This window comes from Apostichopus japonicus, chromosome 20, assembly GCF_037975245.1.
Source record: "Apostichopus japonicus isolate 1M-3 chromosome 20, ASM3797524v1, whole genome shotgun sequence".
NCBI classification, from domain to species: Eukaryota; Metazoa; Echinodermata; class Holothuroidea; order Aspidochirotida; family Stichopodidae; genus Apostichopus; species Apostichopus japonicus.
This window is the reverse complement of record NC_092580.1, coordinates 27071527-27093036: the sequence shown is the minus strand read 5'-3', so window position 1 is coordinate 27093036 and position 21510 is coordinate 27071527. Positions and strand designations below refer to the sequence as shown.

Here is a 21510-nt window from a genome sequence, read left to right as displayed (position 1 = left end):
GTAAAGTGCAAAATGTAGATTGGAGACAGATAAGAGAGGAGCAGAGTAACTTTGGTTTATTCACTGGATATGTTACCTTTGGTAATATTAACCCAATCACTCTAGAAATGTGATTATCAGAGCACTCTACACAATGTAGAGTGAGAATGCTGTTGATAAGAGGAGACAGGTAAGCCAGAAAGTACTGCTAAATGTAACCCTCACTGATTAAAGACCATCCAAGCTAAAAAAAAATGTGTTTAAGACTTCATAACTGCAGATTCAGAAGCAAGAGTGCAGTGACCCCCACGAGGGCCATTGGAAGGCACAGGTGCAACAATCTTGTTCTAGGCCAGGTTAAAGGCATTGAAGACTCCCCCCAAACCGCGGGGGCCATCTGAAAAAGTGAACTTTCTGTTGCTTGCAAGTGACGTTTTGTTTGTGTCACTACAAAATGCAGACAGTAATGAAACATGATAGCTTAATTGTTATCTTTAGCTGGACGGTAGCAAGCTGTGTGTGTATTTTCTGGGATCGATGGTGGTGATTAACACTTCTGAACATTACACCTCATTCGAAACTAGGTCAAATTACCAGCATAAGACTTTTCTTTTTGCTCGAGTCTTCACACCCTTTAAGAGTGTGTATACATTTTATGTTCTAAAAGAGGAAACAGTGTAATGTCAGTACAAGAGGTGAAATGGTAACACCACTGGAAATCATGTTTGGTTTTATCTGTCTAGTATATTTTTGGGGAACACTTGTTTCCTTGTAATTTTTTCTTTGGTTAAGATCACACAGCAAAGAGTAATAGCAGTGTAAATTAGATATTTCTTACTTCTAAAGCAGTTCCTACAACACCATCATAATACTGCAGTAGACACCTTATCACTTTGATTTGACAACTATCACAATGGTGCTATGTCAGTCAGTTCCTTCAGAAAGTGGAAGAAGTATGCGTGGACTGCGAACCTGCTAGTCCCTCCGATACTTTGTTCTATTCACTGTGCAAGTAAACATACTGTTCCTCTTTTTTTTCATTCAGCTTGATTTTGTTTTCTACAGCATATTACATTGAGAGGTCTGAAGTGACATAACAATAAAGTCATAGGCCTACCATGATTATATTTCAAGGTGTTTCATAATCTCCCCCATTTTCCCCCATTCTTGCCAGTGACATAAATAATGACGAAAGTTACATAAATTCTTACCTTTCTATAAACAGTTTCCAGTGCATCCTTGAGATGGTTAAACCTGCTGGAGAGGTGATCTCCATAAATGGTACCCAGTATCTGGTGGTGTTTCTGGTGACTCCTGGTCATGTCCATCAATACATTCCAACAGGCGATTGTGCTTGGTATCTGTGGCTCTGTTGCATTCGATCTACAAAACAGAGAATCAGGCAAAATGATGCACACAGAAATATTCTTGTTGGAATATATAAGTGTAGGTCAACAAAAGACTGGATAAATGTAATACACTGTACTGCACTGTATTGTACACTGTAATGCATGGTCAAGTTGTGCATGGTAATGTAATGTATCAATTGTAATATTAGTAGTATTACAAAGTGTGTTGTACACTGTACTGCACTGTATTGTACACTGTAATGCATGGTCATGTTGTGCATGGTAATGTAATGTATCAATTTTAATATTAGTAGTATAACAAAGTGTGCTGTACACTGTACTGCACTGTATTGTACACTGTAATGCATGGTCATGTCGTGCATGGTAATGTAATGTATCAATTTTAATATTAGTAGTATAACAAAGTGTGCTGTACACTGTACTGCACTGTATTGTACACTGTAAAGCATGGTCATGTTGTGCACGGTAATGTAATGTATCAATTTTAATATTAGTAGTATAACAAAGTGTGCTGTACACTGTACTGCACTGTATTGTACACTGTAATGCATGGTCATGTTGTGCATGGTAATGTAATGTATCAATTATAATATTAGTAGTATAACAAAGAGTGCTGTACACTGTACTGCACTGTATTGTACACTGTAATGCATGGTCATGTTGTGCATGGTAATGTAATGTATCAATTTTAATATTAGTAGTATAACAAAGTGTGCTGTACACTGAACTGCACTGTATTGTACACTGTAATGCATGGTCATGTCGTGCACGGTAATGTAATTTATCAATTTTAATATTAGTAGTATAACAAAGTGTGCTGTACACTGTACTGCACTGTATTGTACACTGTAATGCATGGTCATGTTGTGCATGGTATTGTAATGTATCAATTTTAATATTAGTATTATAACAAAGTGTGTTGTACACTCAAGTACACTGTAATGCATGGTAATGTAATGTATCAAGTTTGTAGTAAAATGTAATCATGTACTAGACACTGTATGGTAATGCATTATAATGCACTAATGCATAATGTATGGTAATTTAATATGCTGTAATGTAATGTAACATCTAGCTTCACATTATTAATCTAGAACATAGTGTTATGAATGTCATGGGCAATGAGGCATTCTTCTGTTACAGAATTGGCATTGTTGTGTCTGATCAGCAAATTTCAGAAACAAACAAGTAATACTCAAAATAAGATTACAGTTGACTAACTAAGACAATTTATTAATATATTTCACTTTAGAACTTCTTCGTGCTTAACTTATCAATGAATGTGACATAATCCTTAAAATTTCTTCACCCAGACATTTCTTAAACAATTTTAATGATTCGAATAAAAGCCAAAATTTTGCATAATTTAAAATCTTTCAACGTTTTGCATAATTTTGCAAAATGAAATTTGACTAATCAAATGACCAAAGAATAAACTCAATAAGCTCCTTTAACTTGTTGCTCTGTCATAGAAGACTACAGTAGGTATTTAAAAAACAAAAAAAATTTGGTCAATAAATTTTATTTCTGTGTATTGCAATAGTGGTAAATTGCATTGTTTTGTCTCAGAAGTGGTAATGGATCCTTTTGTATGGCTTATACACTGCTGTTGTTTAAAACCATCTTTTTTTTTAATGAATTGCATTTTTTTTTTGCATGAATTATTTCTTTTATCATACTTCACTGTTCAGTTTACATCCATATTTGATGGATTTTGGTAAGAAGCCTAGTTACCCTATTCGAAAGTAACTTAATTTATAAATGAATAAAGATAGCATCAAATTTGCACTGAGTTGCAATTGGAAGTTTCCGATACAAAACGTGACTTACGAAAAAAAGGAATTTCTTTGGCTCAATGTCAAGTTTTCTCTTTTCTGCTTATTTTCTTAATCAATCTTGCATCCTGATTTCATTTTGAAGGGAAGAAGGAATTCCTAGCATTCATAACAGGTCATTCAAGTATATCCTGAATTTTCCGACTTCATCACAAATTAACCCCCTAAGTTGTTTCTTTCACAAAATTCATATATCTTATGAACCAATTAGAGACAAATCAAGCATTTTTCTTTCCTACAAAAGCAGGCTGGTTATTATTTGTTTCCAATGAATTCAAACTAAAGTTTGAGTGGGTATAAGGTGTGTGGGGCGGGAGGGGGGGGTGGCGGGAGTAGGGTGGGAAGAACTTACGGTGTTTGTAGTCTTCTCTTCTTTGCATGGTTCTCATAGAGCCTTTCCAATCTTCTTGCATAGTCTTTTTCAATCTCTGCTCGAGACTGGAAAAATTCTTGAAAATCTTGCAGGACTTCCTTTTCAACTTCTGACCTCTTATCCAGACATGTGAGCTGCTCTGATAGTCTGCTTCGAATATCTACCAAGAAGAGGGAAAAAGACAAAGAAAGATCTTGAATTCTGCTTCAATATCTACCGAGAATGGGGGGAAAAAGAGAAAGAAAAATCCGATATTCAATGTAGAGTTGAAGCTATTTTCTGGTTACAGCATTCTTCTACACTACTGAAGAACTGTGACTCTCTAATGAACCATTTCCTTGCGAATCCCACGACATCAAAATTATTGTCAAAAATAAATATTACTAAACAAGAGCACTTCTTTACTGCAGCTCTCCACGAACTTGGGACAGCCATCTACACTCTGACATGGAGACATTCTGTACCGGCCCCTTTAAGCTAACATTTATCAAAGTTAAAGTCGGCAACTGCCTAATTATACATTGAAAAATAACAGTGTAAACACCTTCTGTGACACTGGCTTTCTATGACACATATCCGAGAGAAGAAACATATTCCACGCTACTACAGCTTGAAAAGCACATCTACATATATTGTTCCAATTTGTGATATTAGACTTCTGGAAACTTTCCTTTGATACATAAACCCTTGGAAACTCCAGGAATAGCTACAAGCTTGGTATTCTCTGATGATATCATAGCAAAAAGTTCCAGTTTTCAGTTGAGCTGATTTACTTGATTTCCATGATTTGTATATCATACACCAACATAACCAATCAGTTCCCCCCCCCTCCCTCCCCCTTGGTGTTCAACATTAAGACAAGCTATGTTTAACCTCCCTTGTGCTCGGCATCAAACCACAGGGACTCGCAATCACCAGACAGGAAGTTCAGGTTTGTTTACTAGCAGAAACTGTGTGAAACTATAAGCTGTGTGACATACTGCATTACCCTTAATCACACAGCCACAAGCTGATTACATTACAAATTCAACACCAAGCACAGTGTCTGATCCTTCTTCGATCCAGGTGTATTTGTTGGGGTTCAAATCGCGGGGTCTGATCAGCATTTGCATACATGTACACTACCAAATCAGACCCTTAACTGAACCCTGTGCTCCGGGATCTAATGCTAATTGCTTCTGGGTGTCTGCTTTCGGTAACTGTCACTGTGTTTTGAACCCAAAGGTTACCTCAAATTCAAGACGGTATCATCTTCCATACCTGGATACGATGATGATCCAGATGTGAATATTGAAAGGAAGTCCAAGATATTACGTTAGTCACTCTGCTACTGTAGTGTAACTTGTCAGTGTGTACCGAGCTGTTCATAGTTTTATCCAATGCAACAGATTTGGTGTCCCACAAAATTCTATGTACATTATACATACAGTAATTCCTTATTTTGTCATTGGCAAGCATTTGAAGTTATTGTTATCGTTGCATTGACCAAAGCAGAGGAAAATCGTCCAGGCTCACGGCAAATTATCTTCCCTTTAACCCACTCTGTATAATATGTATACTAATATATATGCTATGGTGAAACCTACATTACACATACATGTATAGCAGCTGTAAGGAAGTCTGGAAAGTTGCTTATGGATCAACTACTCCTGTATAGTTGCAATGGGAGGTGAACTTTATAGATGATTGTGACAGCTGTGAGACATGGTATAATGCCACTTGAGGGAAAATCCAGCATTGTAACACAGAGGGTATGTGGTCCTGTGAGCCTATGTATTGACTAGGAGGCAATATTTTAGATATAAAGTGGTACATATTTGCAGTAGGCTATAATATAGTGTAAATGCTCTAAATGCAAGGTTGTGCTAAGCCTAATTTAACTACTTTCTTCTTTCTTTTTTTGTGTGTGTAGGATGTGTAGAAAGAGGGAAAGGGGGGGGGGGGGGGTGGATGTACCTCCCTGATTCCAAGCCTGTTTGCTATATTCACTAACTTCAAAGAATAGAGTTATTCATGCTCTATTGAGACAGGTCTATTTTCTTTTGTTTGTTCCCTATACCGTCTCTTAACTTACAAAAATGCCACTATAACAGAGTACAAAGTACTGTAGGTTTTTATATGTTGAGATTCACTACTCTATACAAAACTACTGTAAATAATTTCCAGATCTACACTCCCTTCCCAATACCTCCCAGCTCTACCCTTCAACGAAACTCGGGTAACCTCTCACCACATCTATGCCACCAGTGGCTGTAATATTCCACTTCTAAGGTCATATCAATTTAAAGACTTCCTCCATTTTTTTTATTTATTAAGGGTCAAAAGCATTACTTTTTCTAGGTCGACTGAGGAAGCATAATGTTAAGACAGAGTAAGGTTTGTAAGAAACTTGAAAGTGTTATGTAATCATCGCTTCTCATGTCTAACTATAGGGACCTATCCCTTAATTTTACGCTTATTATAAATAGGAACTGCTGATGCCCTTTGCTACGTAAACAGGAAATGCTTGTTAATGCCTTGCATCTAGGTGTATGAAAGTGATTGATCATAGTATAACTACAAACCATATTCAGCAGTCACATACTAACGTAAAGGTACTTGTATCTATATTCAAGGACATAATGATACAATGAGCTGATGTAAATCGAATAGAAGGAAAGTGAAAATGTAAGTTGGATTCATTGAACCATATTTCAAGAGCTGTAAAGAATTTCACACAAGTCAGACAAAGAACATTGAAGTTAACCTATCTGCTTTGCTTGCATCCTCAACGGATTTCCAGTTTCCAGGTACATGCATACAGCCATGAGCTCAGGCTATACTGTAGCACAGTGTGCCTGGCTAATGGCACTTTGAGAGCTCAGCCTACATCAGTGCATGGCCTCAGTCTACAACACTGACTACAGCCTTCTGTAGAGCACTGTGCTCAGACCTCAGTAGTGAGGTCAGTTTGAATGTTAAAGCTAACAAGCAAGAGCTTAACCTTCAGCCTACAACACTCTATGTTCAGCTGATAACAATGAGCTCAGCCTATAAGGAGTGAGCTCTACCTACAGGACTGAGCTGAACCTACAACACAGGTCAGCTTGTAAAAAGTAAGCCAAGTTCACAGCAGTGACCTTACCCTGCAACAATCAGGTCAGCCTGCCATACTTAGTGAAATCTGCCTAAAGCATTGAGTTCAGCCTACAGCACTACATTCAGCCGATAGCAATGTGCTCAGCCTACAGCAGTGAGCTCAGCCTACAGCAGTGAGCTCTGACGATAACAAGGTGCTCAGCCTACAGGATTGAGTTGAGCCAGATACAACTGGGAGGGTCACCTTAAATGAGAAGTGAGCTCAACTCACAGCAGTGACCTTAGTCTGCAGCACTCAGGTCAGCCTGCAGTAAATGGCTGCAACTTATAGAGGGAAACAATTCCATACATCCTGGTACAGGATATCCAGGGAAGGTATCCCAGGCAGGAATGGAAGAGGGAGGGAGGGAGGTTGAGGGAGGGAGGGAGGGAGGGAGGGAGAGAGGAAGGGTGAGGGAGAGACAGGGAGTAAAAAGGAGGGAGGGACCCCATGGGAGGAATCCGAAGGGAGGACCCCTTGGATCTTCATACATGGCATTCATTTCTTGGAACCATTTCACTCAAAAACAGACTTTTGTTTCAAAGCCAGAAAATGTTATAGACTTACGGTTGACTTTAATTTAGTCAGATTAGTACTGCATCTTATTGGCAGTTCAATAATTAGGTCCATTACCATGTATTGCAAACACATAGAAATGGGGGGTCTGCCTATTTTAACAGCATTCTCACACACTGCTACAATCCCTATGACTTTAAATTCATTTTTTTTTCATTTCAGTTTTTAAGTAGAAACTTTGCATGGGATGTATTGGTGTACACTACTTGCCTTCTCCTAGCAAATTCACAACAGAAGAAGGCACTTTCAGGTGGATTAACAGCAAAAGGCCCATTGTAAGAATATTGCATACAATTTGTGTACCTTTTCTCATTCAAATGAAATTTAAAGGGACAATAAAGAGTTACTGATATTGGGAGAAGATCAACAACAGCCTCGTTTCATTAGACTCTATGATTCTGCTTGCTGTACATAAATGCCTGTGAATTACAACAATTTATTACTTAAATGTCATCTAATTTAGAAAGTGACTCCCCGGTGTTTATAGCTCCATGGTTGAACAAAGCGTGAAAAAGAGTGATTTCATTAGTAAAATCAATTAAGTTGAGTGCTTCCACAGAATACACACAGCAGCGATAGAAACAAGGACAGGGGTTTGCCAATTTTCAATAATTTATCATCAGTAACGAACCCTTTCATAAATATTACGCATGCATAGGTAATCTGTCTGTAAGTTGTTACAACTTTGTCATTATAAAATCTAGAATAATTGGCACCAGAGGCAGATCCTTCCTATGTCACCCCATGCAGGGGATGGGAGCTAGTATATTATAAAATGGGCAGTCTGGAGGGCCTTTAAACAATGCTGTTTGAAGAAAAGATTACCGTCAAAAAGGGTCCCAAGTCTGGGCAAATTTTTGACTAATCTTTTGAATTGTGGGGCCCCTAAAATATTGGGATCTAAAAAGGCTGGCAATCTTTTTATCTCTGGATGTTTAACATTATGTGTCGAAATATTCAGGCAAGAGTCTTTGACGTTTCGGATGAGAATTGGACGAGAATCTGGAACGATTCCGGCTAGATTCGGCAACATTGTGAGCAAACATCGGGAATGATCTGGGGGGAATTCGAGAACAATTCAGGCCAGAATCCAACAAAACTCGGGGGAGCGACGGTGAAAAAAGCCTTTGCAATATTTGTTTTAAAGTTTAAATTGAATTTCACTTTCTCTCCTGAGGGTGCCAAAATTTTTATTACCCTGATTTTTTTGGGGGTGCAGTCTGCCCAACTCCCCCCCCCCCCCGCTTTGTACGCCAATGCTTTCATTGATGATAATTTGTAACCTCTTTCAAACATGAAATCAATGCCATGTACAGTGACCTTTCCAAGTTTGTTAGTCTGTTTGCCACAAATGTGTGAAGATTGTGATGTGTATAGATTTTAAGCCTTCAGCCACTGATATGTTACATATATACATGCATGTTCTTTTCTAAGACTTTTATTCCATTCTTCCTGTTGTCCAACAATATAAAGTCAAACTCTGGACCACATGTATTACTTCTGTTGGGCTGTTATGTGATTCTAGTTGTAGTGATCTATTTCTTGAAGAACATTAAATTTGTCTTCTCTTGTTTCAAATCTTAACTGGGGTCCCAACTTCCCAAGTCAAGATGAACCCCACTGCACTGCCCCATCTTTTGGCTTCACCATTGAATATACATGATGGGCATGAAGACGAGGAAATTGTGTCCTGTTCTATTTCTAAAACGAGAAGACATAGTCTGGATAGTTTTCATCAAGATGAAAATAGACCAGGAAACTGGTTCAACAAGACTCGCGAAGACGCTTCCTTGCCAACACTCCCAACATGTATAGTAGCGCTCAGACCTTTCAAACCTAAGTAATTTGAAACTGACCTACCTGTACCATAGCTTTCTTACAAGTAGTTTCTTAATCAACTTCCTTGTCAATATTTAGCTCTGGCCATTTATAAGAGACAGAAGGAGAGTAATAACTGACATATTAAGCGATTATGATTCGAAATAAGAGGGAGGACACTACTATCCCCTGACAACGATGTTTTGCTTTTATCCTCTTCAGAAAATAAATATCGACACAGCAAACTAAACAGCTAAATGATAATCAATCATAAAATTTGTTATATACTGAAATAAATAAAGTTGTTGTGGCATTTCATTTAGCTTCCTCTATGAGCTACCACAAGAGCTCATACTTACTATAACAGTCTACATTCCTATGATTAAATTGCAACCCAGTTAAAGGTGAAACCATATCAAGAGCTCTTTGATACCTCTGGCACACCCTTTGTTCAATTGACCTCAACAATACTTGTCACCATCCGGTAATGTTTACATATGACATACATGTACCCTGTACATACCCTCAAAAGAGAAAAGAATGGATTTACCTGCACACCTGCATCCTGGCTCAGAAGTTCATATTACCTACATTTTTTTATTATTGCTCATTGAAATTAAAAAAGACATTTAGTAGCAGACGTTCTGTTATATCATCATTTTTGAATAAGATTCGAATAAGATTTGAATAAGATGGCCCCGTATGAGACCAAAATATTGCGCCAAAATTTAACCCAAATTTAAAATGATATTTCTTGTACGATGTATAAAACTGTTCTTTGCTCTTTTCAGCATTGCTAAAACTGTGCATATTAAAGTAAATATTGCTGCCAGACTAGGTGTTGGCGAATATGACAGTTCACTATCATATTGATGCCAGCCATCACCCTTTGCACTGTACTTTTCAGGGCTTGTTAGTAAACACAATCGATAAACCACAGAAATCAATAAATGTAACAGACTAGTACTGTCACAGGTTGGAAATACTTTGCTTACAAATATAATTAACTAGTACACTGCTGTGTTTTAAAATGTGTTACTCTAAACACCACCAACTGACACTACTTACTTTTAAATGGAAAGTTTGGGTTTAATTAAATCCCTGTTTGGCCTTTATTTACAATGTATGTTTGTGAAGTTTAGATGCAAATTTGTGCAAAGAGCACCACTTTTTGTGCAAAAGAGCACCACTATATGTACCATGTTGATGATTTTTTTTTTGTGTAGGCAACATTGATTGTAGTACTATCAAGCCTACTGTATCTGTACTGAAAAAAAGTACATTAAATAGGCCAGGCCTAGAATTTTATAATTATAGCCATGTGCTAATAACAATGCAAATACCTACAAAATTGAAGGAACGGCTAAGAACAAGTTCTCACTAGCAATTCTTGAATTGTAACAGAAATCAGTTACTACAGACTTTTGAGAGTAGCCTAGTATTCACATTCGCTGATAATATGTCGTAACACAGGGATTAAATATACGGTATGGAATTTATTCTTTGACTGGCGATTGGTAACCAACTTACTATGTATTTAAGTTAATAATGTCTATTGAGAGAAACTTGCCAATACCTTTTTTTTTCCTACTGGCAAATAGCTAAATCCACTGGCATTTACCCAGTAAATAATCCAACTTCCAAGGCCTGTAGATAAGAGTATCCATCTGTTCTCATCTATTTGTCTGTAAGTCTGATTTAATGCATTATTCACTTTTCCAATGACAAAGTTACTATTAATTTGCTATCCAACATAAAAGTCTCCAAAAGGTAAGTTATTTAGTATTTCCAACCTCTCTAGGATAATGGTTTTATTACAAGCTTTTATATTAGTGTGCAGTTAACATATTAACTGTGTTCACTAGAAAGTGATTCCCTATATTCTCACTGTTTTGTTACAAAACTTTAAAGGTTACACTTTTGTAACACTTGAGTGAAAGAATTTTCATTGGAAATTTTTAGCCATTTCATAAAGACTGGTTATAAATCAAGGTCAAATCCACTGAATGAAAATTGCCATATATGGCTGTATTAAAACTACTAGACCTGTAAATGTCCATTGTTTGGTAGTTCCACTGACTTACAGTACTAACTAACTCACTTGGATTCAAAATTGAGAGATGCAATAGTAGTACTGCAACATCTTCAGAGCTTAGGGGCCTGCTTAATTGTAGTACAACATACCTACTGTTCTTCCATGCATGCACCGTTGCCTCAGAACAAATGACATGTAGCAGCTTATCAGCTATTACAAGATAACTGTGTAGCGAGCTGAGCATCAGGAATTAGTACCCCACAAATAGTGTCATTGAGCATATTAGATTATCAGTCTGTCTTTCCCAGAATTGGAACAGATTTGGTTTCACTGTCAGACCTAAGTCTACCAAATTGAATACATGTGCATAGAGCTTTCATCACATATACACAGTAATTAGAACTAAGACTGGAACATTGCCTTCCTGTGTCAAAACAGGGAGTTGAAATACACATTAAAGCAAGCATTTAAATGTCTAAGATGTAATGAAAACAGATTAACACATTTGTGGCAGGAGATTAGACACAAGAGCTAACTTGTTAAAGATTATCATAAAGTCTATTACCCCTTCCACATAATTTCCTGATGATATTTTATTTAAAAACTTGTTCCATTTGAACTGAGCTTTGATCGACCCTACCTCTATGCTTAGGGCTAGTAAAACTCACTGTCTGTCTGATGGTACACAGACCTACCCTTACCATATGTCATTTTATTTCAGTATCTCCAAAGTAATGAAGGGTGTAACCAATTATCATTTTTCATATTGGGTGGGGGGGGGGTGTGGAGGCATTTATTAATATACAATCTGAATTTGATGTGAACAAATAAACGTAGCTGATGTTATTTAGTTTGCCAAATTCCAAACTTTTGCATCAACCTTGTAGTAAAAATATACCCACAGTAAAAGTAATTTAAGTCCCTGTAACTAAAGTCTAACCTTTAATTTATGTTAAACATATCACAGAGACTTTCATTACATATTTGGATTATGAATCCTGCAAAGTTAGTGGAATAAGCACATACAAAACTGGTTGCACAAAATAACACACATTTTGGGGTAGACCCATTGCAGAAAGAAAAAAAAACATTATTTTACTTGTTTACATATTTCTTGAGGAAAGGTACTTACTCTGATATTATATTGAACCAAACAATCTGGGGGTTCAGGAAATGAGTTCTGGAAATGGTATCAATTTTACTACAAATGTTTTATCCCAAGAGTGTGCACATTTTCTACTGAATGAAATTCTAACTAAAAGAGCGCTCCCAATTTTACATGACTTTCGTACTCTGTGGAAACCATTGGGCCAGTTGTCCTAGGTAAACATTAGTAACTAACATGGAATGTAGGATAATCCAGTATGCTAATTTTGATTACAAAGTTTGGTATAAAATAAGCAAAATTTACCTATTGACCTACAGCCTCTCACAGTTTCATGTTCAATTACATACAATGTTAGGCTACATTTCTTTCAAAACAAGTTTGATATATAGGCTGCATTCCTTAAAGGCACTGAAGACCCCCCCCCCCCCCCCAGTCATTGAAGACTGCGCAGCGCTCTGAAACAGTTAACTTTCCGTTGCTTGCAAGTGAAGTTTTCTTCTTGTCGATACAAAATGCAGACAGTAATGAAACGTGATACCTTGTCATCTTTTATCTAGACCCATCGCTGCTATGTACACTGTGTTGTGGGTATTGACCGTAGCTGTATGTATTGACTGTATACTAGTGTCTAATTACCGACGGTAGAAAGCTGTGTGTGTATTTTCTGGGATCTATGGTGGTGTCTAACACTTCTGTTACACCTCATTCGAAACAAGGTCAGATTACCGGCACGAGACATTTCATTATGCACGAAATCTTCACACCCTTTAAACTTGCTGTGCAAATACTGCTGCTTCTGCTAGTGCACTTGTGCTAGCCCAGGCCTGGTACAAACTAATGATAATAAATATTAAAATAAAATAAAACTATTAGCAAACTGTTAGCTTATCCACTAAGAAGCCTCTGTAAGAGAAGGTGTTAAAGTAAGTTGGCCTGAAGTTTCGATCCTAGCAGGATGTTCTTCAGAGGCTAAATGATATGTTACAGTAACAGAAGGGACAGAAACATGCACAGAATAGAGACACTAATAATATTAGAAGAATACAGACACTGATAAATATTAGTGGTACTAATATTTAGATTCAGTACCCATAAAATGGTCCTAATGAGTGATCTACCTGAAATCCGACATAGTTATGCTTAGGCTAATCTAAGTGGCAGACCTTAGGCTTACACATACTGTAAGTTACATGATGGCCTTTGCCCGAAAGTAAGCAGGTTAGGCACTGTGATTATTGAGTGTGATACTTACCGCGGACTTGACCATCGAATTCTTTCTGAATCGCTTGTTCTTGTTTCTTGTCGGAAGACATATTAGCCTACTACCACATCGAGGCTTTTGAGAATAGTTAGGCAAATGTGTTTCTTTGAAGAGGTTCTTGAATTTGGAGAAAGCATTCAGTTCGTGGGATGTGTTTTCCTTCCAAATCGAGCTTTTGACCATGATCGGGTTACCATTGATGTGTACATTGACTGACTTTCGCCATCTTATCGCGGAAGTGATTTGCTAACGTGAAAAGACTAAGCCACCTGCAGTGTTGCAAACGAAAAAGGAGGCGCTACTTGTAAATTGCGCATGCGTAGCTGAATATTCATCATTCATGAGGCGGTGGAAAAACTTGACGTCATTTTTTTCTCTGCCAATGAAATCCTTTTATTTGCAATTACGAGATTGAATTTATTCTAATAGCTATTTAAATCACCGGACCATAACAACATCAGAGACGTAGAAATCTTCGTGTTCGTCCATCTCTAGGAAGAGTCTAACGTGAGGTTGTATACTTTCATTACTTGAAGTATCAGAAATTGCCAAAAAAATGCACCCAGGATTTGGAAAAAAAACAGTCCTTGCAGTTCGATGTCGGTTTTGTTGCAGTACTGTTTGTAACCGTGGAATGAAAGCGGTACTTCTTGCAGACACAAAACAAGAGTTGTTCTCAACGGATGCACCAGTTCGAATGTACGCTTATCACTAACGTGTAACTAACGCTTTCGGATGACCTAGGCAGTATTAGTCATAGTGTACTTTCATAGTAGGCCTAACACGTACTAGTAATAGACCACACAGTTTCTATTTATTATAGGCCGTATATGCTAGTGGTATCAGCTTAGTATTTTATGGCGGAACGTCATTAGGCTAATCATATTGTGATAATAATTTAAGGGAAGTCTTAAGTTGTAGGGTCCTAGCTTGTTTATCACTACAAAGCTGTTACAAGTTAATTGATACACGTCCATGTATGCTACAAATTTAGTGTGCAATTGCTTGCATTTGGTCACCATTGTCCATCAAGTTGACCAAACATTACCAAATATTAAGTTAGAGTACCTTAAGTTTGTTTATATACCATTATTTTTTACTACAGTTAGTTTCCCCCCAAACAAAAATACTAAAGATTGTTTTGTTTGCTGAGATAAACATACAAACTGAAAAGAAACATTAAACAAATAAAGGATCATGTTTTTTATTTATAACTTAGCTGTCACCCCAAATTGAAGCTAATAGACAAAATTGTGGCAAATATTAAGGATGATAGGCATTGTTCTTCATTTTGCTGTTTAATGTAAGGTAGGTAAAAGAGCAATGACTGCTTAATGTAGACCTTTGGAGATGTGATACTGTATTAATGAACACAATTTTGGATTAACTAATTACTTTTGATACACTTGCAATTAAGGATAACTGACTGACAGAAGACTAGTTGACTAACAGTCATAACTGGATTAATAGTATATTACCAGGAAAGGTTCAAGATATTTTAAAGGTCCATATTGAATTTATCTGGAAATTTTAGCATTCCATTGTCACCTACATTCATTTACATAACAGCAACCTGCGATTGATGAAAGAGAGAGTACTGTGATGGAACCTTTCATAGAATCGACAATTTTGTGAATTTGACACTATTTATGTGCAAAAAATGTTTGGTACCTGTTTGGAGTAGTGAAAAGATCACAATTAATGGTATGCAGGTGCCACTTTGGGGGCGATACTTAAACGCATTATGCTCCTTTAAGTTACATCTTTTGAAGAAATTTATTTGCAATAAAAAAGGTAAATATAAGAATGTTACTGTCCTCCATTAAAACCATGTGTTACCGTGATGGAATGCTTTTACTCGCAAATAGTGTTGATTGAAACTTTTAGTGACATATTCTACAAGACAGTGATTTTCATTTTGGTCCTAAAGGTTTGGCACCCAATCAAGTAATATTTATCAATAACAAAACTTTTATCTATTTACAGGAGGGTTGGTCAATTGGGCGAAACATATTCAACAAAACAGTGCCAGTGTAAAATACGTGACATGGGCTGTACCCAGTGGTAAGTGAAGCATTTTAAAGTTTCATCAAAGTATGTAAAAGATGACAGTTTTAGTGCTGAAATCATACTTTGAAACATAGATCTTTAGTGTTATTTTGAGTTACAGAGTAAGTTCTAGAAATGCCAATTAGTTTCAAATGAGTTTGAAGATGTAAAAAAAAATATTAGTAGCATCATTTACAATTCGTAAACCATATATGCATGTTTTTCCCATTTCAATGTTGTGGTCTGAGGTGGAAGGAAAGGAAACTTTTCAAAAATATAATCCATAATTCTGTGTCCTTTTCTTCTTGTAAAACAATATGCTGTAAATGCATGATTATATCTAGCTACTGGATCATGAAACTAAAATTCAAATTTTGTGGGGAAAAAAAAACAATGAATTGAGTTGATCATGTTGATCCAAGCTGAACTTTACAAAAGTGCAAAATGCAAATATTTCATTCTTGGATGGAATAACTAATTAAAATATCAGCTTGATTAGTATTACTTCTGCAATTTTTACCTGAAGCTTGTTCTGCTATCGATTTAAAATTGATCAGGCTTGTCTGTTTCAAAAGAAGAATTGTGTGACCTATTGTGATTCCAACCAATTTGGACATGTCACTCAATTATTGCAATAAAGTTGAGTGATTTCTCAATTATTTGAATAATTTCACTTTGGAAGGATTAAGCCTATTATTAAGCCTAGGAAAGATTAAGCCTCTGTTTCTTATGTGTTTCTTATAAGTTCAAAAATTAGATAACAATAGGTATTCAGGCAGATATGATTTGATCAAGCAAATTACTCTGTAACAGTTTGATACAAGTCATTTTCATTCAAAGAAAGAAAAAAGGAAGTTTGTTCAGCCCATCCACAGATTTTGTCTTCCTAAATCTTATGTACAGCATTTTCACTAAATATGTTTGGAACTTCTTTCTTACATATTTAGCTCAACTTTCCTTGCGTGTTGGTGGGAAAGTTAAAATAAAATATTATGAATTCTAAACTTCTTCTATCAGTAACAATTAATATTTGTTTTTGTTTTCAGTGGAAATGTAGTAGGATACCATGTCGAAGTGCCTTGTCTAACTTGCCTACAAGCCTGTCATAATGGTCACTTGTGGATCTTTCATAGTAATGCCATAGAAACACAAGAAATAGAAGACAGAACGGGTAAGTTTTAATAAATATGATTCCACTGGCAATATATACATTAGTTGTAATTTATAGATTTCCTGCACTTTGGGAACCTAACATAGCAAGGATAGTTTAGTTATCCAGCAAGATGAAAATTTGAGCTTGGGTAATGAAACAATAGGTCAACATTGACACTGTAATTTATGTTTTTTTTCAATTTATATTAAACAAAAGTTAACAAACATAACGAGGGAGATGGGAGTAATTGTAAGGGATGGGTGTTGCTGTAGCAGATTGGACTGTCTTTTTTATAAAATTTATTTCCTTGGAACCTTTCTAAGTAAGATACAGTACTAAAAGCCCATAAGGTGTTCTTTCCTCTCCTTCTCTCGTAAAAAAATTATGTTATTTACTCTTGTCCTCTTTGTTAACTAATAAGTATGATAAATCAACAAATGAAACAAAACAACGCTAATATGAGAAATTTGAGTATTGTTAAAATATATGCTAACATAAGACCCTACATTGAGTCATTCACTGGCAAGTACATCACTCCATTCACACAAACTCGATACATAATATAATTTACATATAGAACACAAATATTTATCTCACAAATCAATGTGTCAAAATACTAATGGATATATGAAGAGGAACATGAAACAAAGGCTTAGAATTAATTTGCTTTTTTATCTTGATATCAAGAGTGTTACATGAAAAGCAAAGAACCTTGTTACCATTTTGTGGAAACTAATAATTCCAAAGATAGCAAAGTAAATGCAACCTTTCAACTGCTGCCAACGAAATGTTTCCAAATATTGGAATAATTTCCTTTTTATAGTTTTATAAATGTTGCAAAGTATGATTTACTTGACCAGTGCAAGAGTATAGTGTACACAGTAAGATATGGCATTGGTACTGACCATTTCTTCAGTTGACTCAATTTAATATTATAAAATATATTATATAAATAAAATATTTCATTTGATATCTAAATCGTTTGCCTCATTCCTTCTTCCCCTACAGGAACAGGCTTCCTGAAATGGGATCAGATTCCTGAATGTTCAGAAGAGTCTACATTACATGCTACTTCAGCAGAAGATTTAACAGACCTGGAATGTTTTAGATAATGCCACTTTAAACAGTAAAACTTTTATAAGTGCTTTTCTGGGATGGAATTTTCAATATTGAATATGGTTGGGAGTTTTGTTCAGTTAACTATCAGATTTTGAAGGCAAATTAAGGATCATCTGTATTTCCACCCTCCTCCCCCCCTTTCCCCCCCCCCCCATATACTAAAAAGACAAACAGTTGCCAACTATTGTCAATTTTTTAAACCTCCTTTATTTTTTATTACTTTCTAAGGCCTACTTAGAAGTGAATATATTTGCATATCGATGCTTGAGCATCTCAAAATATGCTTCAAACAGCTATAATGTTTGATTTCAACTCAGAATTTACCAGATTATGTATTTGACTGGCAAAATGAATTGTAAAGTAGTGTGAGAAGGACTTATTCAGTATGTTAGTGTATGCTCTTGTTATAAACATTATAGCATTCTTGAAAATATTTATGTAAGACATGAGAAGGGCTTTTGAACTCTTTAAAATTGATGGGTGTACTTCAGTCAAATACCCTTTGGAAATCTCCAACAGGATTTTGAAGATACCTGGCCTTAATGTACGATTCAAGCTCACCTTTTGCAAAAGAAATAATTGAAGCCCTAAGCATCTTATCTTTGCAAATGTTATGAATTCCTGGGATATAACTTCACCAGAAAATTTAATTTTCTTGGTTTTAGTACTTGTTTTTAACCCTTTGCATTCCACCTTCACCAGTTTTGGGGATCATCTGGCTATTTTTAGCATGCTAAAATTGTGGGGAATTGTGGGGGCAGGGAGGAGGGAGGAGAATATTGGTGACCTGTGACAGATCAAGGAAACTGAAAGATGTTAAGTGGTCAGAGGTTAAATGATACTGGACGTCAGTACAGCACATCCAGTTTTATTTAGTGAGCGGCACACATATACAGTAATTTAAATAAAAGCAAACAGGTTATTAGAGGCCTGAAATAGTCAAATGTACTGAGCAGTACAGGAACTTGTAAACTGTATTCATTAATGATAGTACAGTAAATGTTCTATAAATTCTGTATGATGTGACCATTTTGAACAACTACTTGAATCATCATTATATATAGCACTGGATGTATCTGAACAAGTAATATTTCACATCATATTCACATCTCTTCCTGTTAGCTCTTTCTACTTAAGGGCAAGTTTAAGACACATTTTTAGGTTTGATAAATCAATTTAAAAAAAATGGGTGTGTGTTATGATCATTGTTGAAAAATAAACAATGTTGCTGATTGCTGGCAATCGCAAAGATGACGGAACATTTAGTTAACATCGTCACAATTTCTGAAGTAGATAGACGAAGGATGTTGATAACTACGTGTTGAATCTTCCATATTCATTCCTTTAGTTTCCACTGCTGTTAGAGACAGGTGTCACAGTCCCGATTATCAAGTCTATCCCTTGACATTAAATGTTTTCCTGAATCTCAAGTGTTCATTCCACTTGTTTTCAATGCTGTATGGGATATGTTTTCATCGTTAATTCTGCACGTTGATTTCAAATGTTTTTCTGGGTAGTTTAATCATCCTTTTTATCATCATTGACACACAATACTCTGAGAGGTATCTCATAGGAATAGGGTCATATGTGACTTATGTGTCAGTTCTGTGGGTTCAAAAGCATTTGTTATTTACAATTGATGCCAAAAAATAAAATAATAAATAGAACATGAGATAGGTCATAACTTCTCTTAAGAACTAGAATATGAGACTGCTGTACCTTCTCATGCACTAATGTAACTAATAATACCCTCCTCAGTAATTGACAGCCTTGGAAATGGCATTGACAATTCTGATTTCTTTTAGATAACACAGTATGTATCTTGAGTTGTTTTACTAGAACTAGAACAAGTAATTATTGGTACTACCGACACTTTCGTGCATAATGCAATGCCTAGGAAAGGCAAGCAGCTGTAACAGGGTATGTTCATAGCAACCACAAAAATGTCATGAAATTGAAGTTAAATTCAATCGATATTCTAAAATTTTATGGAAATTTATTAATACAAGCAGTGCTGTGAGTTAACTACCAATTTTTTATTTTAGTTTTTTATTGGTTTAACATTTCCCAGTGACTTGATGTTGACTTCTTATAGTTGAAAAATTATTGAGAAAACAGAAACAAATATCCATGTGAAGAGAAAGTGTTTTTTTTTACTTGGTTTTAGTACTTATTTTTAACCCTTTTGCATTCCAACTTCATCAGTTTTTTTTAGTACAATTTGTATGTTTTTACAGTTCACACAGTGACTCTAAATCAAACAATGAGTATATAGGTACAGTGCCATACCTGACAGCTCTCATCCTTTTAACCTAGTCCCGAGACAAGACTGGGTATATTAGTTTTCCCATTATTTGTCGGAATACTACTACTAACATTGCAGTAGTACACCCTAAGTACCTCAAATATTCTTATTCAATAAGGACTATCCGCTATTAGTGTGAGGATGTCGAGCACTCCTGCAGAACAAAAACTGAAAAAAGAAAAAAATTACTAAACGTTATTTTTCTACCGTGAGAATGTTTTATGTTTCGTCTCACCGTGGGATCTCCAAATCTCACATGCAAAAATCTAAAAGATGTTATACAAGTGTAAACAGATCTACCTGGAATTGTAGATATATTTTAACTGTTGTTAGCTTCAAATGATGTATTTTGCTTGTGTTTAGAATGTTTTGCCAAATGTTTCAGGCACCAACCTCTAAGTTTTGTGTTAGAATATCTCAGGTTAACACATTTTGAGTTCACATTTTTAGGATGATGCCCCATAGCTTGGGAATTTTTGCTGTACACTGTAGAAAAAGGATAGAGGAAAATTGAGAAATTGAGAGAAATGTAACTTATTACACAACTAGACAATTATTTTGTTTAACATGACTTATGTTTACAAAGCAGGCAATATGTTATGGATGAAAATTTAATCGACTTATTATTTTGATTTGATAATTGTAAAACCAATAAGGATAAAGTTATAAAGCTAAGCAAATTTCCTTGTTTCATTTATGATGCTGTATGTCAAATAAAATACATATATTGATGACTTGTTTTTATTGAAACATTGCACCAATTGACCAACGGAAGGATGTGATGGTTTTGGAGGGAAAGCAAGAAATAAAGTAGAAACGAAAGTGATTATACGCTGTTGCTTTTTCAGTATGATATTTTTGGAGGAAAAACAAGAAATAAAAGTAGAAAATGAAAGTGATTAAACTGTTGCTTTTCTCTATTTCATTTTTTATTTGAATGTATGTGAGGGTGATGTATGTGTACATGGGATGACTTTTGCTTGTAAAGATGATAAATCCAAAAACTTTATGAGATCACCAAGTCAAAGTAAAAAACAAAAATGTTAATGTGATAGATCCAAACATAAGCTTGATATGTAGTTCCAAAGAGTGCAAGAACCTTGCTGATCAAGAAATGATCAAATCCCAAGTCATGAAAAGAAGAATTTGATCAGAAATGATGACACTTGAAAATTCTTGTGAAATAGTTTGGTAGATTAAAGGTAGTCAGTATAGGCCCCAAATTATAGCACGCTTTAAATGCTAGATGTTTTCAAAGAGTACTTTCCTGGAGGTCTTTACTCTCCAAATTGTTCTCGGACATTTTTCAGGAACACACTGGATGACTGAATGTCACCCTGAGGAAAATTTCCTCAAAGGTTGTTATAAAAACAGTTTAAAAATTTTGACTAAAGGTTACCATATTTGAATA

The 21510-nt window shown here is 35.7% G+C and overlaps 2 protein-coding genes across 7 annotated transcripts in view; one reads left to right on the top strand and one right to left on the bottom strand.

Annotated features, from left to right (window-relative positions):
• The window catches only part of LOC139962156 (SLIT-ROBO Rho GTPase-activating protein 1-like), an 80191-nt gene extending 66486 nt beyond the window's left edge, over positions 1 to 13705 (bottom strand). For 4 of the 6 annotated variants that reach the window (XM_071962109.1, XM_071962113.1, XM_071962111.1 and 1 more), the window contains exons 1-3: positions 13465 to 13705; positions 3537 to 3717; positions 1191 to 1362 (exon numbers count right to left, since the gene is read on the bottom strand). In XM_071962109.1, coding sequence (XP_071818210.1) covers positions 1191 to 1362; positions 3537 to 3717; positions 13465 to 13525 — 414 coding nt within the window. In that variant the 5' untranslated portion in view covers positions 13526 to 13705. The remainder of the gene's footprint in view (positions 1 to 1190; positions 1363 to 3536; positions 3718 to 13464) is intronic. The other 2 variants (XM_071962110.1, XM_071962114.1) reach the window with 1 other exon arrangement.
• A 172-nt stretch (positions 13706 to 13877) lies between these two features.
• LOC139962163 (protein FAM72A-like) lies at positions 13878 to 20994 on the top strand. Its single transcript, XM_071962124.1, has 4 exons — positions 13878 to 14172; positions 15460 to 15537; positions 16569 to 16693; positions 17684 to 20994. Exons 1-4 carry the CDS (start codon positions 14030 to 14032, stop codon positions 17785 to 17787), a joined length of 450 nt encoding a protein of 149 aa, XP_071818225.1. The 5' UTR covers positions 13878 to 14029; the 3' UTR covers positions 17788 to 20994.
• Positions 20995 to 21510: the final 516 nt, after the last annotated feature.

Excerpts from the sequence above, each read along its gene's own strand:
- LOC139962163 (XM_071962124.1), top strand. The coding sequence starts at position 14,030 with ATGCACCCAGGATTTGGAAAAAAAACAGTCCTTGCAGTTCGATGTCGG. Across the intron at positions 15,538-16,568 it reads GACATGGGCTGTACCCAGTG|TGGAAATGTAGTAGGATACC; the intron begins GTAAGTGAAGCA and ends TTTTGTTTTCAG. Across the intron at positions 16,694-17,683 it reads AGAAATAGAAGACAGAACGG|GAACAGGCTTCCTGAAATGG; the intron begins GTAAGTTTTAAT and ends CTTCCCCTACAG.